The sequence below is a fragment of the Chelonia mydas genome, chromosome 26, assembly GCF_015237465.2.
Source record: "Chelonia mydas isolate rCheMyd1 chromosome 26, rCheMyd1.pri.v2, whole genome shotgun sequence".
Lineage (NCBI taxonomy): Eukaryota > Metazoa > Chordata > Testudines > Cheloniidae > Chelonia > Chelonia mydas.
The window spans coordinates 5584898-5603307 of record NC_057859.1 but is presented as its reverse complement, the minus strand read 5'-3'; the positions used below and the strand labels follow the sequence as shown (position 1 = coordinate 5603307).

The window sequence follows — 18410 nt, the reverse complement described above, 5'->3', positions numbered from 1 at the left end:
TGAAAAATAAGTCTCTGTGCTTCCCATCACACAAGCTCAAAGCACTGCGTGAAGACAGGCCAGTGTTGCGATACCCATTCCCAGACTGAGTCACACAGGTGACATGACTCACCCAATGTCACACAGTATAGCAGTGGCAGAGCCGGGAACTTGGGGCCTCCTGACTCTCAGGCCAGTGCCCTACCATTGAGCCAAGCTCTCCCTTCTAACAGCATCCTGCAGCCAGGCATTCCCCAGTAACGAATACCGGGCTAACGATACAGGATGGAGTTTTCAAAGAGGCTTTCAGGGAGCAGGGCTCCCAACTCCCATTGACTTTCCCATCAGGACCCTTTGAAAATTCCAGTCCATGATCCCCTCTTCTCAAGGGGCCCTGGCTCAAGCCATCCCCTGCCAGCTGATCCCTTCTGCTTTGGGGACTCTCCCTCCGTTTCATTATGCAGCACGACACGCGACACTACCTGCCGGAAATCATTTAGAAATGTGAGCTCGGGGACCACCCCAGCATCAGCGGCTCAGCAGATGGGGCAGAAACATCCCTCTGCTTTGGGGCTGGGAGGCACTTAGTAATCTTACCAAATAACGGTAACTATGAAAGACTTTGGCAACCCCACTCTTCTCCGACCCCCCGTGTGCGGAGGCATCTAAAGGAAGCACCTGGAAGGGACCAGAGTAAAGAGCTCTGGCAGCTGAGCAGTTACTACCGCTCTTAAGGTGCTACTGTACCTGAGGTGTTGGTGGCTGTTTTCTCGATGGGGCGGCGTTTGAGGTCCACGAGTCGGTCCACTTGGAATAACCTGAGATCCTCCTCATCCAATGCGATGTCTCCCAGAAAGGCAGCTGGAAAAGGGGACAGGCCGGTTATGGGGCAGAAATCATCAGGTTTTAATTTTGCTGCCCTCCCAGGGTAGGAGTTTTATAAGGGGAACCCTGGAGTTTGCAGTCATGGGATATTATTCAAGCTGACAGCTTGGGAAGAATCAAGAAAAAGATCAGATACTCAGGGCTGGGTTTTCAAATGTCCTGCAGCCACTGCTGGGCCAGATTTTCAAGAGCTCAGCTCCCATTGCAATGCTTACGGATGAAATTTCCCAGTATGTGGCGTTTTGCAGCACTTATGTCCCACTGAAGGTAAAAGCGGGGAGTTTCAGGGTTTCAGTGATGCACAGGGTTTGTTCTGGCCCTCTGTCACCAGGGAGGCCAAGACCAGCACCTAGCTGCCAGAGCAATCAATGCTCTAGAAACGGGACTTTGGGGGTCTTGGTTCCAGGGTCCCATATGGTACCATAATCATAGCCCAAGCAGAAGGGGCAGGAGAGTAATGGACAACTGGTGACAACTTGTAGGTATCACAAGTCTCCAGCACTGCCAGCTCTTGTGATTCTGTCATGGAGTCTCACTATATTTGGTGTGTTTCTCAAGGCACTTTCTGACCACAGACAAACATGGCTAGGTGAGAATCTCCACTTTCGTTAAAAAAAAAAAAAAGGAGAAAGTTTCTAGCACTTATGGTTGCCAAGAAAAGCTTGGAACCAGGACCCAAAGGCACTCTAAAGGCCCAGAAATGAGGAGGTAAAGAAAAAGAACCCAACAGTTGCTGGGTTTCCTCCCCCCTCCACCCCATATCTCATGATTTGTAAGCCAGTCCCATGATTTTTGGGACATAACTCATGCTTTATAAAGGCTTGGCATTAGCGATACTGCCAGTGTATATTTATTCTCCAGGATTATTATTTCAGAACATTCCACCGGACCTTCTGAAAAGAGCAAGGAGGCAGGGCAAAAGACTGGAGACCCGATTCTCTATTGCCCTGTGCAGCCATATTTACACCAGCACAACAGGGTGTCAAATGCTACCCTTCGGAACTGGCATCTTACAGTCACTTGGCACTGGTGCAAATGACTGCACAAAGTGGACAATGCAGGATCAGGCCCCTGGACGTGCAGCTCAGAGGGTGCCTCATGGATACAGAGATTCCAGGGCCAGACAGGAACACCGCGATAAATCACAGGGCAGAGAATTCCACTCCGTAGCTCGGTGAGTTAGGAGCCCAGTGCACACGCTCTAGTCTGTTGGGTTCTCATTGCCACCAGTAAACCGAGCTCAGATCAACCGTATTTCCTTTGCCGCACAGCGGCTGCAGAGTGCCCTGCAGGTTTGGGTCGGGGCACATTTGCCAGCTCACAAGGGACACTGATAATCATTGTAAACGAATGGGGGCGGGCGGAGGGGGGGGACAGTATTTGGTGCCCCGGGACCTGCCCATGGATTCTCTTGTGCACAGGCACCTCAGCCCATGTCACAATCCCAGATAACTGACCTCAGAAAACACACTACTGGGGCAAAGTGCGGCTCCAATCCAGGGATAACTAAGGCAGATTCTCTCTCCGTTTCTCCTCTTGCCCAGCCTCCCCTGAATCCCAGGACAGGAAAGGTGAGGAGTTAATCTCCACCTCAGATGCACCTCCGAAAGAATGCAGCTGGCTTTTCCCTCTCCTTCCTTCCCTCCCACTCCCTTTTTTAAAATAAAAACACAGTGCGTGCAGGGAAAGCAGCAGCAAAGACGACTGATGAAGCTAGAGCACCCACCGGCGCTCTGTGCCCCGCCACTGTGCCGGTTCACCAGCTCTGCTGGCAGCACTGACTCTCAGACATCTGGTTTGGATACAACAGGCCTCGGGACTTTTTTTTATTAATTATTATTACACACGTTGTTTTAACCTGGAGCTTCTTTTGCAAGTTCCCTCTTTGCACCCTCCTTTTTCTTTGTGTCTCCACACACACGCCAGTCTACGGCCGAGGGATACTCAAATAACCTCAGCTTCCTCTGCCAAAGAGAATATCAACCATATGGTACAACTGAGAGATCGCTGGTGCAAACACGGCCTCTGCCTCCCTCCTTCCCCACAGCGAGCCTGGATTCAGCTCCTTCGCACGATGGCCGCTGCAGACAGCAGCCCCAGAGTCACAACGGAGGCCCTCAGAGGATGGGGTGGGGGCCCTGTGCCTGATTTGCCAGCCTGGGGGAGTGGGTCCAACATTCGAAGGGTAGATGGGGCTCAAGCTGCAAAGTCTGGATTCAGATTTTACTCACATTTTAAGTTTGGAGCTAAGTTTGGGGCTGTCCTGGTATAAAGATTAGTGGCCCAAGTGCATTGTTCAGATCTGGGATCTGATCCAGTGGTTTGGTTTGGGTCCATCAGGAGCTGCAAGCCAACCCCTGAGCTTGCGGCGCGGCCCTCATTCAGGCAAATCTCACTACAACCACTGGGAGTGTCACCTGGGTAAGGAAGGCCCAGAAGATTTCTCCCCATGTGTCCAATGAAATTCACCCCTGAGCAAAGTACCCACAAGGCTAGGCACCACTTTAGTCCTACTTAAGCCCTCAGATTGGGCCTTGCCTCGTACATAGACCTAGTCCTGGCCCAGTGCACGGAGTATGTGTGGAATTTGACCCTCAGAGAAGATGGAGGATCCATCCTCCTGGTTACAAGGGCAATTCTACAGCAACAAGCTCTCCAAGCATCACAGTAGAGCTCTGGGTAGTTAAGAACCGCACTGCGCCATGCAAGCAGATAATGCCAGTCAATCCTCTGTGTAGAACACACCTAGATTGGAAGCCACAGCTGTGTGACGGAACGGTCCCAGAACGTGACAGCAGAGTTCGGGATGCACGGAATGGGGACACCTCGTGCATGTGGTAGAAGAAAGGAGATGAGGGAATCCCAGTATCCAGCTTCTGAAATCCCATTATTACTATTAATCATGTTTATTACGGTAGCGCCTAGGGACCAACCAAGAATGGGGCCCCATTGTGCTGGGCATGGTCAAACACAGAGTACCAGGCAGTCCTTGCCCAGAGCAGCCTATAATTTAAATAGACCAGGAGCCCATTCAGAATTATCCTTCTTGTGTTTAAAACCCTTCATGGACTCGTTTCCACTGTTATCACACACCTGGTCCTTCTCTCTGCTCCTCTCGCTCCCCTTGGCCAGCTCTGGCTTCCTTCCTATTCCATCAAGCAGACTTGCCCCACCACCAATGTTCCCTCTAATTTTTGACAGGCCGTGTGCGCAAAAAATGTCTTCTGTGCAAATTGTTGTGCTTCTGTGCAAATTTTTGTGCACGCAGTGTTTTGCCGGGTGCGCAGGCACGTGCGCAGCTTAGAGGGAACAGTGCCCACACCCATTTGACTGGATAATACATACCCTGGGTCTGCACTTCTGCGCTAGTGAGTGACTGGCTACTGATATCTGGAATCACCAAGGTAAACAAAGCCTGTGCTGTATGCTGCATACAGGGGGACCACGGGAGCAACCTAATCTTTAAAGGATATAACTTGCATTGCCACAGAGGGAAAAAAACAGTGCTAAAAAGAAACTGGATGGTTTCTGGCCAAAGGAGGCTGAGAAAGAATACCCCAGACTTAACAATTGGCTTGGAAGACGGCTTTTTCCTCCTCCCTCCATTTCCTTCCTCTGGAAAAGCCATCTAAGCTCTCCTCTTTGCTGTGTAGATGGAATCCACATGCAAACCCTAGGCGGCTGCACCTTAGAGATACACCATCAACACTCAGCCAGCCAGCCCTGGGATGGCGATTCAGCTCAGTTACAGGAATTTGGCTCAACTGTCTGCCTTGGGGGCCAGACTTTCACTGAAACACCCTGTGCAGGTCTGGAGAGGGGGTTTAGGTCATTTATCTTGTTCCTATAAGAGCCCGGTGTCGAAAGACCTATGTAGATTGCAGGCTCTTTGGGGCAGGGACCATCCATCCCTCTGTTCTATGTTTGCACAGAGCCTAGCACCACAGGCCAGGTCCATGAATGGGGAGCTGCAGACTGCATGAGGCAATGTCCTGCCCTTCCCTCTACAATGCAATCAATGGGCAGCCACAGTCCATGTTAGAATCATTGAAAGGGAAAGCAGCCAGCACAGTGGAATGAGGAGGACAGAATCATAGGACTTCATGAAATAAGCCACCTCCTCCTGCATTTCTAGCTCACCAACATTTTCTGGCACCAAGGAGGAGAGAGTAATAACAATGAAAAGGAAGGTGACAGGATCAGTTAACACGTAAGGAAAGGTGATGCCCAGTCCCTGCTTTGATGCAATTGAACATCTTTAATTATGTCTTTAATTATGAAAATGAGACAGGACAATTAGGGTAACTCGAGAAAACTAAAAGCCTTCTGAATATTGAGCTAGAATCAGATCCTGACCCAGAAATGAACGTGGTACCTGCCCCCCTTTTACAATGGCTGATCCAAGCCCCCCGCTCTGAACAAAACTCGGAGACCTTTGGCTCTGGACCTCATGGTTCAGGCCTCTCTCTAGTGATCACAGCTTTGACCAGATACAGAACAATGATGTTCTGCACGACCACGTCTCCAGTACCACTTATGTCAGCAAAACTTATGCTGCTCAGGGGTGTGAAACACACACACACACACACATGCCCCGAGCAACATATGTTTCAATGGCAGAAGTGGCCGTGTGGACAGCGCTATGTCGGTGGGAGAGCTTCTCCCGCTGACATAGCTACCGCCGCTCATTGGGACGGTTGAATTATGTCAACAGGAGAGCTCTCTCCCATCGGCATAGAGCGGCTACACGAGAGATCTTACCGCAGCGCTGGTGCTGTGAAGTCTCCAGTATCTCAACATACTTCCCCCAGAAGGGTGGGTTTTCTCCCTAGTTTACAGCAGAGCAGAACGAGACACACAAAGGGTGACTTGCCAGAGTCACAGAGCAGGCCTGGGGTGAAGAACTCAAGTGTCTGGGCTCCCAGTCTGGCACTCTACCCACTGTGTCACACTGCCTCATGCAGCTAGAAGAAGGAACCCGGCTACGAACTGTGCAATATTTGGATTGACTATCCATTTATGTGGACAAGGAGGCAATGGAGTAGTGCAAAAATAATAATAATAATTACAAGATAATAAAAAAGAATACAGCTTTTAGGGAACATGTCAGAACCTGCAAGGGGAAGATTAGGGATTGCAGGAGTTCTGACTCTCAAATACATTAATGGACAATACCCTCACTTAGGTAGTGCCAAGAATCATAGTGTATTAGGGTTGGAAGAGACCTCAGGATGTCATCTAGTCCAATCCCCTGCTGAAAGCAGGACCAACCCCAACTAAATCATCCCAGCCAAGGTTTTGTCAAACTGGGCCTTAAAAACCTCTAAGGAAGGAGATTCCACCACCTCCTTAGGTAACCCATTCCAGTGCTTCACCACCCTCCTAGTGAAATAGTGTTTCCCAATATCCAACCTAGACCTCTCCCATTGCAACTTGAGATCGTTGCTCCTTGTTCTGTCATCTGGCACCACTGAGAACAGCTGAGCTCCATCCTCTTTGGAACCCCCCTTCAGGTAGTTGGAGGCTGCTATCAAATTCCCCCTCACTCTTCTCTTCTGCAGACTAAATAATCCCAGTTCCCTCAGCCTCTCCTCGTAAGTCATGTGCCCCAGCCCCTGAACCATTTTTGTTGCCCTCCATTGGACTCTCTCCAATTTGTCCATATCCCTTCTGTAGTGGGGGGACCAAAATTGGACGCAGTACTCCAGGTGTGGCCTCACCAGTGCCCAATAGAGGGGAATAATCACTTCCCTCGATCTGCTGGCAATGCTCCTACTAATGCAGCCCAATATGCCATTGGCCTTTCTGGCAACAAGGGCACACTACTGACTCATATCCAGCTTCTCGTCCACTGTAATCCCCAGGTCCTTTTCTGCGAAAGAACAGTACAGAAAGGCAAGAGAAAGTAAACTCGCTGAAGGAGCTGCAAGGCTATGAATGCAGCCAAGAGATATAAATTAAGAGAATGTATAGAAGCCACATGGGGAGACTTATGGTACGTGCAAGACCTGGGTAATGAAACTGCAAGTCTTTAGAGCCAGATTCTCAGCCTCATTCCATTATCTTCAATAACTGACAAATACATGCATCTCCTCTGAAAAGTGGCTGATGCTTTCAACCGAGCAATGCTGATTTATTGCAGCTAAGGATCTGGCTCATTGAAGCTGGGTGTATCCCTAAATGAAGGTGGCTTTATGTGTTTTTAAGAGGCAATGTATTTTAATAGCCACGTGGGTGGAGAACACAATTCTCTGCAGCAAAGGGATTGCTGGCGAAGGGAATCAACACAGACAAACTGCACACTTAGGATTTGGAAAAGTTCCATCTTCCCCCCCACGCGGCAGCAACAAAACAAAACAAAAACAGAACACATCGGCCACTGCAACAAGGCGGCAACAATGCCCATCAGAGGAATAGACAGTCTAAGATCTGCCCTCTTGACCAAGCTCCTAAAGTCTCCAGCAGGAAATGGGAAACCAATAATTATTCGTATATTTTTTAAATATTTGGCAAAACCAGGGCAGCAAAGTATCACTTGCGAGCTCCTGCCAGCAGCACTTTCAAAGAGCTCAGCTACACATGTACCAACACGACTGCAGTGCATCATGGGTGACTTGCACGGGAGGATCACTGTAGGTCAGGGAACGTGTCAGGGAATGCTGGAGAGAAGGACTGTGGCTCTGTGTAGGCTAGCTCTTCCCCCCCCCCATTATCACCAGATCAGCTCCAGCCCTCAGTGTTTTTACTGGCATGTTGTCTAACTCTGTTCAGCACAAGCCTAAGTGACGTGGGGGTTAAAAAGTCTGTAGTCATTGGCACCACTCGCAGAGTTGAACAGATACTGGGATGGACCCAAAGAGGCAGAAGTATTTAGACCAGGGGACTAGGAATCAGAATTCCTGGGTTCTATCCCTGACTCTGAGAGGGGACTGTGGTCTTGTGCCTATAGCAGCTAAGTGGGAATCAGGACACCTGGGTTCCTTTGGCTGAGAGCAAGTGGTGTTTACTGAGGTACAGGAGGCTACTGGGTGTCAGGACCCCTGGGTTCTATTCCCAGGTTGCCATTGACTTGCTGAGTGCCCTTGGGCTAGGGCCAAAGCCTGCTCCTGTGAAAGCCAATGAGAGTTTTACCATTGTCTCAACGGGCGCAGGATCAACATCCCAACTCGCTTACTTCCCTGTGCCATCTCTTCCCTTCATCTGCAAAGTGGGTTATGATGATACTCATCTATCCTGCAGAGGGTTGTGGGATTGAATTAATTATTGTTTGAAAAGTGCTTTGAGATGGGTAGAGGGGTACTGTCACACCGGGCTAAAGGGGTATTAGAAACTAACAGAGCTGGTCAGATAATGGCAAGGATTTTCCAAGAAAAATTTCATAACAAAATAAAACATTTTTTAAAAAAAATTTCATGACTGTTTTTCAGTTTTTAATCATTTTCAACGTCCAATATATACAATTTTTTCATTGAGAAAAAACCCAGAAAATGTCACAAGAACAAACCTTTTTTCTCTTCGAAAAAAAGGCAGTTTTCGTCAAAAATCTTTTTTCAAGCAAAAGATTTCAACGAATGCCATAAAATGATCCACTGGAGTTTCCGCTGCCACATCACAGACAATGGAGTGAAGGAGCGTTCAACCCATTTGCAAAGATTCCCAAGACACTTTTAATTTCTCTGACAGCATTGGCTGTAATTGATACAATGTTGTTGTGACTTGTTTATCCCCAATTAGCATAATGGCTGTTGCTGTCTGATGTTTGCAGTTCATGGGTGATAGCAGATTAGCAAGCAGAGCGCTCCCTGTAAATTACCCTCTCTGCAATGCAAGGGGGAAGCGGAGAATTTTAACAGCCTTCAACCAGCACTAGACCCCAAAGCTCAGGCAGATGGCAGGACATGGCAGTACAGACTGTGGGGTCACAAGCAAGAGCTGCCAGAAGGGAAGAGAAAACTGATCTCCGGGCCAGCTCCTCCTCTCATCCTGCTGTCAGATGGAGGAAACTGGTTTAGCGCACAGGTTGCAAGTCTCTGCAGGGATTCTAGTAGCGACTGGTGTCTGAACAAACAGGGAACGGGCTTCCCATGTCCCAGTATGCGGCTGATGGGGCCAAACTCGCCATTTTCTCATGAGCCTTGTGACATTTGGTGTTTTTCTTTGAGCCCCAGCTCTTGGAGTCATGTGAATACCTGAGAACGGCAGCTTCCATTGTTTAAAAAAAAGTTTCTAGCCCTCATGATTGTGGAAATGAGCTTGAAAATGTGACACTCCCCTTCCCCCAAAGACTCAAAAGCCAGAAGGCAAATAAAACAAGAGCCCCAAATTCATAAAAAATGTCATGATTTTTAAAGCCAATCTCCTGATTTGGGGGGGGGGGGGCCCACCTCTGACTCCTGAGTTTCTCCTGATTTGGGGGGGGGGGGGCCCACCTCTGACTCCTGAGTTTTTAACATTTAGGGCTGGCAATACTGCTTCTGCCATCATTCAGAGGCCTCACTCAAGAGTGGGGTTTGCACTGTGCTAGGTGCTGTACAAACACATATGAAAACAAGGGACCTGATCCATCACTGCCCTGCGCCATTTGGAGGCGTTGTATGAATGAGCAGACATGTGCAGCAAAAAGGAGAGACAGTGAGGTCTAGTGGGTAGAGCACTGGCTGGTGGATTAGGAGACCAGCGATCTATCCCTGGTTCTGCTTCTGACTTGCTGCATGACCTTGGGCAACTCCGCTCACCTTTCACCCATTATCTGTCTTGCGTATTTAGACTATAAACTCTTCTGGGTGGGGCTGTCTCTCACCAGGTGTTTTTACAGCAGCTAGCACAATGGTGCCCTGATCTTGATAGTGGCCTCTAGACCAGGGGGAGTCAATTATTTTTGTCTCAGTCCAAATTTCTTGGTCAAGGTATAGTCAAGGTCCAGAATCCGGAGAAAATAATAAAAAACAACAATAATGCTAATACTAATAATGAGTAAATGAAAAGATTTTGGGGTCCATTCAAAAGCATTTGATGATCTGGATTTGGCCAACGGTCCCACTTATTGACCAACCCTGCTCTAGACGCTACTGCTATATAAATAATCTGTTTCAGGGTTTTATCACCACAGTATCCGAGCACAAGCCATAATAATGGCAGCATGTTGCGCTCAGTTTGCGCTCGTGTATATGACACCACAAGATGCAAGGCACAGGTGGGTCAGACCCAGGGCCCCCACCCGGAAGAGTTTACAATATAATTCAGAAGCTCAGCCACTGACAATGAACCGTGTTGTTTTACACACTGAGGTGACCCCGTGTGAACCAGTGGAGCTATTTCAAGACAGACAAGCTGAGACACTCCTGGGTTGAACCATTCCTGGACAGGTTTGGGAATGGCCTGCGTATTTCTCCAAATTGATCTTACATGGACATGTTGATTTGTTGGTTTTTTGTATGGTGACAAAGTTCCTCCATATGCTGAGTATACACCATAAACCACAACAGCTGGGCTGCCTTATATTTGCTAATGATCTCCCTGGGAACAAGACAGCATAATCTGCTAGAAGTCTCTGAGGCGGCTTATAGAAGTCAGGAGGGCAGGAGATGCCTGGCTATGAACAGAAGAGGTTGCTCACATTTTTGCAGGAAGACAGTGGTAGGCAGACGGTTAGGTGAATGGCAGCCTTGGAAGATGCAACACTTTAATTTTAAGCACCATGCACTCAAATACACATATTAGTCTGGCAAGGAGGTGGGGTAGATGTCTCAGGGGAATGGTGATCATATGTGGGGGCCTTTCACCTCTATGGCACACCCAGCTCAGACCAGTAGTCACCGAAAGTTACCACTGTGGTCAGATGTTTGGCTGCATGTGTATATTCTCCCTGCGTGCTGTCCCAGCTCTGCACAGACAGTTGGCACAGCAGACCTCGATCAAACCGCCCAATGACCACAAGATCCGTTAAGGTATGAAGGCACCCAGCCAGGTTTATTGTCCACGAAGCACAGTAATAGCACCTGGTAGACTCTACAAGGATACTAAGACATGGATGCCCGTGACAACGGACGCAGCTCAGTCTGTGGTGGGACTTTCCACTGCCCCCTATGCTGGGCAAAGATACTCCCTCTGAGATACAACTTGTACCCCGATACAAACACGTTAGTACCGCCCTTCTGACATAGTTAGTTACTGCCCCTGACGTGGCTAATTATCATCCATCACCTTCTACATATTGGTTTGATTATTATTACGTACTGTCATCCTGACCTTAGCTTTTAGGAGGGGTCAGTGTGTTCCTGTTATCCTTGGGGAATGTTTTTGTAGGCCAGCATGGCAGGGAAGGTGGCCCTGATGCTGCCCATGCTGTATCCGCTTGATCAATAACTAAAGGCGCTCATTCGCCACGACGGTCAGCCTGGTACTTATCAAGAGCACAGAATACACAAGACAAAATAAAAAAGTAGGTGAGCACACTAACGTGGGTTGGAGACCAATGCTCCGGCCACCATTCAGCATGGCACTTAACTGTGTGCCTGCTGCCTGGTCTCCATACAGATGTTGTAGCAGCATAAGAACGTTAATTAGGCCTGGTCTCCAAGTTTTACCAGTAAAACTTGCCTCATTTCAACACACCTCTGCATGTGTCCACACTCAGTTTTGCATTCTGTTGGTAAAACCCTGACTTTCTGTGTGTCATGGTCAGCCAACTCCATGGACAACCCAAGCCATCTCAGAGCCCTATCCCAGAGGTGCCATCACTGAGTAGATGCTGCATTCGCTGTTCTGCTGTCAACAGTCCTCCAGCAACAGTCCCACAATGGCCCCATCCCTGCGACGACCACAGGTCTGGTCACAATTCTGCTGCCCAGGAGTTGCAGGGACCAGAAGTCTGCCCATCACCTTTAAAACCTCTACTGTGTTTTTGAAATGCCTCTCTCTCTGCTAGCCCACCTTGGCGAGCACACAGGTATGGCTCCATGTAAAGCTCCAGATAAACCTGGTGCTGCTGCCTGGTCCAGGAAAGAAGCCTTGGATTTCCTCAGCCTGTGGGAGGAGGAGGAGTGGAAGCCCAGCTGCAGAATAACTGCAGAAACATCTCTTCGGACATCAGATAGGAGTGACTTTTTTTTTTTTTTTTTTTTTTTTTTTTTTTAACTGTATAGCTATTCTGGTACAACTCTAGTATAGATACACTTATTCCATTAAAAATGCTTTTTGCCAGGATAGCTTGTTCCCCTTCCCATACAGCAATGGCTGTTCCAATATAAGCGCCTTTATACCAGTGTAATTGCATCCGCACTAAGGGGTTGCACCAGCTCTACCCAGACAGGAGAGTGCTACAGTTTCTGTGTGCAGACAAGGTCTGACTTTTAGCCGTAGTCCCGCAGTGGCTGCACGCGCTGCCTCCACAAGGCTCTCCCGTTCCCACAAAGCAAGCGACACGTGGACGGTGATTTGAACCCTGGCCTCACTCTAAAGGTCTCAGAGCAATAAGCCAGAAGGCTGGGGCTTGGCATAACCCATTATGTCCTTTGTACCTTTTCCTCGGGGAAAAGTCCTGTAGAATTTAACAGAGATGAAAGCAACAGGGTTCTATTATTACAATGACCTATCGGGTGAGATCTTCAGCTGGTATAAAAAGCGTCGCTCCACAGAGGTCAAGGAGACCATGAGCTAAGGATCTAGTCCATGGAATGTAACAAAGGGCGAGGTTTTGACCCATCCCATTGCCCTCTATAGCAGGGATGCAATTCTCTACTCAGTTCTACAGGGTGGTGCAAAGACCCTTCAGAGAGGTGATGAGCCTCTGTGAAAGGAGTAAAGATTTTCTGTAAGGGTGGGGATGTGTATTAGCGCGGCTTCCCTCGGGGCTGCCAGCTGTGCTAGTCCACACAGAGCTTAGAAAAATCCCTTGCTTAACTTTCCGACTGACTTCTGTTACTGTAAATTCCAGCGCTGCAAAGGGGAGAGACGCTGGGGAAGGGGAGGAGTGGGAGGGTTACTGGGGCAGAGGGACAGACAGCTCAGCCTCGCCACCTGGGGTTTCGTCCCGGAGCTGTGCAGTGGCCTGTCTGTACCTGGGGAAGCTGGGATTGGGTGTCACTGGGCGTCAGAAAACTGCTGAGCAAGCAGCCTTAGGGGCCTGCGCACTGAACTGAGCAGGGAGTAGGAGCTGGCTTGCTGGGGAAAACTCAGACACAGAGGCCTCAGGCAAGGTCAGGGAGAGACACGGACACCAAAGCACTTAGCAATAGCCGCAAGGGCATGAGGAAAGCTCGGAGCTGTAGGGCAGTCAATCCTGGCTCAGTTACGTGTCTGGAGCATCCCAGTCGCAGCCATTATTAATGTGCTCCCTGAAGGTACTCGCCACCGCAGGATGCAACCTGCATTGGGAATACCAGGGGTATTTTCCTTTGGCTTTCACAGGTCCCAGATTTCTTCACACAAATGCTGTACATGCAGCCCCATGGCAATGCAGCCACCTCTGGGGAAGAGAGCAGCAGACAGATACACAGCACCATGCAAACCAGTGGGAAGGAGGATATTTTGGTCAAGGGGCTGAGGACCAAGCCCTGCTCTCACGTCAGTGCTCCATTTCATTCACAAGGAAGCCGGGCACCTCAGTCCAGGTTCATCTCCATTTGGCTCTGCCTGTGGCTGTTTTGTCTTCTTCAGAAGCAGGGCCTTATCGGGGTGAGACCGGGTTCGACCCAAGCGAGTGCATGGCGGGCAGAACACACGCGGGTAGACAAAATAACAGCTCAGCAGATCAGGCCTGGGCTGGAGCCAGAGGAGGGAGAGAACACAGCAATCGTGCGCAGGTGCAGGTTCAAGGGCGGCTGCTTGGTGCTGATGGGTTTTTCCTGTACTATCCCTTCGACCTAGTTCCCATCGACAGTAGCTGAGTGGGGGGAGGAGGAGGAGAAGGAAAGAAATTGTGAAAAGGAAGGGGGCTGCAAAGCTGAAGCAATGTGCTCTCTAGCTGTTCCTCGAGCAATTCTTAACAGCGCAGCAATGTGCTCTCTAGCTGTTCCTCGAGCAATTCCTAACAGCGCAGCAATGTGCTCTCTAGCTGCTTCGCAAGCACCCCCTGCTTCCAAAGGAGTGATCGGCACAAGGTGCTTCCATCCTGATTAACTGAGAGCCCCTCTCCCCATGCTGCACCATGGCAGCTGAGCGCCTCCCTTAGCCGCACTGGAGCTAATGCTCTGATCACCTCGGGGACAGGATGCCGGGCATCCCCAGTGAAGGGACTCTGCAATTTGATTCCTCTACTCGCTTGTCAAAGCCAAAATGGCGCATCGGCTTCTGGGCCGGCTTGCTCTCCCAGGCTATTGCTAGGGTAGGAGGGGAGGCGGGTGTGGGAATCTAGGGGTTCCGGGTGGACCTTACATTGGACCTAATCATTGCTGACAGTAATGCAATAACCTAGAGATGGCAGAGATTGATACTATAGGCCTGGCATCCAGACCTCCCATTGACTTCAACTGGAATTGTGGGGGCTCAGCACCTCTGACAATCAGGCCTTCTATCTGGGGGTAGAGAGATCATGGTGATGGGTCGTACAGAAACCCAACTGAGAGATAACTCTGAGGGTGAGCTATTTGGAGCAGGACCTTCTTATTGTTCACCTGTACAGTACGAAGCACGATGAAGCCCTGGTCCCTGACTGGGGCCTGCAGGCGCTTCCCTAACACAACTCCAGCAGAACCTCAGAGTTACAAACACCAGAGTTACGAACTGACCAGAGAACCACACCCCCCCTTTGGACCCGGAAGCACGCAATCAGGCAGCAGCGGAGACAAAAAACCCAAACAACAACAACAAAAGCAAACAGTACTGTGCGAAACGTAAACTATTAGAAAAAACAAAAGGAAAGCACCATTTTTCTTCTGCATAGTGAAGTTTCAAAGCTGTATTAAGTCAATGTTCAGTAGTAAACTTTTGAAAGAACAACTAGAACGTTTTGTTCAGAGTTATGAACATTTCAGAGTTACTAACAACCTCCATTCCCGGGGTGTTTGTCACTCTGCAGTTCTACTGTAAACGATAGACAGATAGGGTTTTTTTTTTTTTTTAAGAATAGTTGGAAATGGACTCAGAGCATTGGATGGGCTCATTTTTACAAGCTGAAAACAAAATAACCAAACAATTGGGAGTGGCCATGAAGAATCCAATGAGTTGCACATTGTTCCTGAATTCATAACGAAATCACAAACACAAAAAAGAGTCTGTTATCTTGTTCGCTGTCGCATATGCTTAGTCTCTGAAAATCAGACCCACATATCTCAGGTCAGGCACCTAACATACACCCAAAGTAGTGGCTACTTTTGAATATTTTGTCTTTAACCCCACTGTGCCTCAGATTCCCCATCAGTAATTCGCAGGAGAGTGGGGTGGGAGGAGGTATTGTTTCATGGTGTCTGTGTATATAATGTCTTCTGCAATTTCCACAGTATGCATCCGATGAAGTGAGCTGTAGCTCACGAAAGCTCATGCTCAAATAAATTGGTTAGTCTCTAAGGTGCCACAAGTCCTCCTTTTCTTTTTGCGAATACAGACTAACACGGCTGTTACTCTGAAATCTGGGATAATACTGACCTACACTCCCCCCCCCGGAATGAATTAAATCAGTTCCTATTTCTGAAAGGCCTAGGGTACAATTCTTCTCTGGGCAGAGGGCCAGCCCAAAGTCCATGCCCTCATTAAGCCCTGCTCAAACTGAAGCACAAGGTCTTTATGCTTAAACTCAGGTGAGATTTGAGTGGCGCATGGGCCATGTGCATGAGCTCCTCATGGGGAAGCTACTAGAGAGCTGCTAAGTATCAGCATTAGTGTGAATGGGTCACACTGAGGTGCTGCTGTGTCAGAAGTCCTGGGAATTCTCACTGGAGCAAAAGAACTTAGTTGACCATATTTTTCCAACGGCTGGAAGATAACTTAATACTCAACTGTTTGACGTTGTCTCTCTCTCTTTTTTGCTTCTTGGAACGCTGATGTAATCCCAGGGCTGAGCTTTGTACAAACAAGGCTCTTATTATGACACAAGCCAGTCCCTGGAGTATCCAGTCCCTGAACTGCAAGAGGCATGCTCCTTTAACAAACAGAAAGCCCATTCCCTCTCTTGGTCACCCTTTCTAATCCCCCACTCCCTACCTCAGCACCACGCCATGTTAAAAGGTCTCCAGCAACCCCAGATGGCTTGTTTTGGCAAACCAAAGAGTCTGGTAGCTCGGTAGCCTTCCAGTAGCTCCTCAAAGCTGGAAATATCCTGCAGGGTATGATAAAATTGCACTGCTCTGTCAAAAGAATATTCTTTCCCAAATCATTTGCAGCAGTCACTTCAGGACAAGTTAGACCCCACATCCACACTGGCTAGGCTGGCGGAACAGCAGGAGAATGGGGAGGAGCAATGGGGCCATGAGTGGGGTCACGCACACAAAAGGTGAACAGGGTTCTTGTGAGCAAGCAAGAGCAAACATGGACTAGGGGGAATGATAGTGGCAAAGGAGGGTCATGCAGATAAACAGAAGAAGATCACATCTCAACTCAACCTGGGTGAATTGAACGTCTGTGCAACGCTGGATCAAGGCCTTTGCACCACTTCAGTCCCACTTACTATTTTGAGAGCTTATCCATTTGTAACACACTCTGTCTGGGTAGACGCCCCAAAAGAACGTGGCCCCTATTCCAAATTAGGGTGTCAATAAAAAAAGTAATCACGATTAATCACATTTAATCACAATAAATTTAATACCAATTTAAATTTATTATAAACATTTTGGATGTTTTTCTACATTTGCAAATATATTGATTTCAATTACAACGCAGAATACAAAGTGTAGAGTGCTCACTTTATATTATTATTTTTTAATTACAAATATTTGCACTGTAAAAAAAGATAAAAGGTAGTGCAATCTACAAGTCGAAGCATGAAAGGGCATACAAATATTTTGCATATCTGGCACATAAATACCTTGCAACATCCACTACACAGGGCCAGGTGAACACCTGTTCTCACTTTCAGGGGGCATTGCAAATAAGTAGCGAGCAGCATTATCTCCCGTAAATGTAAACAAACTTCTTTGTCTTAGCCATTGGCTGAACAGGAATTAGGACTGCGTGGACTTGTAGGCTCAAAAGTTTTACGTTGTTTTGTTTTTGAATGCAGTTATGAAACAAACAAAAAAATTCTCCATTTGTAAATTGCACTTCCATGATAAAGAGATTACACTATAGTACTTGTATGAAGTGAATTGAAAAATACTGTTCCTTTTATCTTTTTTACAGTGCAAATATTTGGAATAAAATAATAATAATAAAGTGAGCACTGTACACTGTGTTCTGTGTTGTAATTGAAATAAATATATTTGAAAACATAGAAAAACATCCAAAATATTTATAATTCATTTAAATTGGAATTCTATTATTGTTTAGCAGTGCGATTAAATACTGTGATTAATCGTAATTCATTTTTTTAATTTAGTTCATTTGTTTTGAGTTAATCGCTTGAGTTAACTGATTAATTGACAGCCCCATTCCAAATGTATTTTCAATACCAGTGAGTTGCAATTTAAGAATGAAAAGGGGGTGACAGAATCAAAACATGGTCACAAGATGCAAGAACAACTTGGGGGGCATTCTCTTGCCCATGCTATACATGAGGTCAGACTAGATCACCGGTGGGCAAACTACAGCCCAGGGGCCACATCCGGCCCTCCAGATGTTTTAATCTGGCCCTCGACCTCCCGCTGGGGAGCGGGGTCCGGGGCTTGCTCCACTTTGTGAGGTTCCCAGAAGCAGCGGCATGTCCCGCCTCCGGCTTCTATGCGTAGGGGCAGCCAGGGGGCTCCACATCCAGGAACCGCGGTCAATGGGAGCTGCAGGGAGGCACCTGCGGACAGAGCAATGCTCACAGCCTCCCGGCTGCTCCTCCGCGTAGGAGCCAGAGAGGGGACATGCCACTGCTTTTGGGAGCTGCTTGAGGTAAGCACCACCCGGAGCCTGCACCCCTGCCCCCCTCCCATGCCCTAACCCCCTGCCCCAGCTCTGATCCCCCTCCCACCCTCCGAAACCCTCAGTCCCAGCCTGGAGCACCCTCCTGCACCCCCAACCCCTCATCTCCAGCCCCACCACAGAGCCCGCACCCCCAGCCGGAGCCCTCACCCCCTCCCACACCCCAACCCCCAATTTCGTGAGCATTCATGGCCCGCCATACAATTTCCATACCCAGATGTGGCCCTTGGGCCAAAAAGCTTGCCCACCCCTGGACTAGGTGATCACAATGGTCCTTTCTGGCCTTAAACACTCCAGACAAGGATAAAAGGGAAGAAAAACAAAGAAACCACAATGGGCATTTTCCACGGATGACCAAAGCTAGGAGAGAGAGAGAGAGAAAGCAAACAGAAGGCCCAGGCCAACTCTCCTGGTACTTAAAACTGCAGGAAGCCACACAGGAGAGACTTTAACTATCCAGACGTCTGTGGGATAATAAACACAGCTGGGCATATACCACCAAAGAGATTCCCAGGGAATGGCGAGGAGACAGTTTTATGCTCTAGAAA

General features: G+C 48.4%; 1 protein-coding gene across 6 annotated transcripts in view; it reads right to left on the bottom strand.

Annotated features, from left to right (window-relative positions):
* BMP1 (bone morphogenetic protein 1) overlaps positions 1–18410 on the bottom strand; it is an 86387-nt gene that overhangs the window by 49933 nt on the left and 18044 nt on the right. For all 6 annotated transcript variants that reach the window (XM_043536381.1, XM_043536382.1, XM_043536383.1 and 3 more), the window contains exon 2: positions 727–840. In XM_043536381.1, the coding sequence (XP_043392316.1) occupies positions 727–840 (114 nt within the window). The remainder of the gene's footprint in view (positions 1–726; positions 841–18410) is intronic.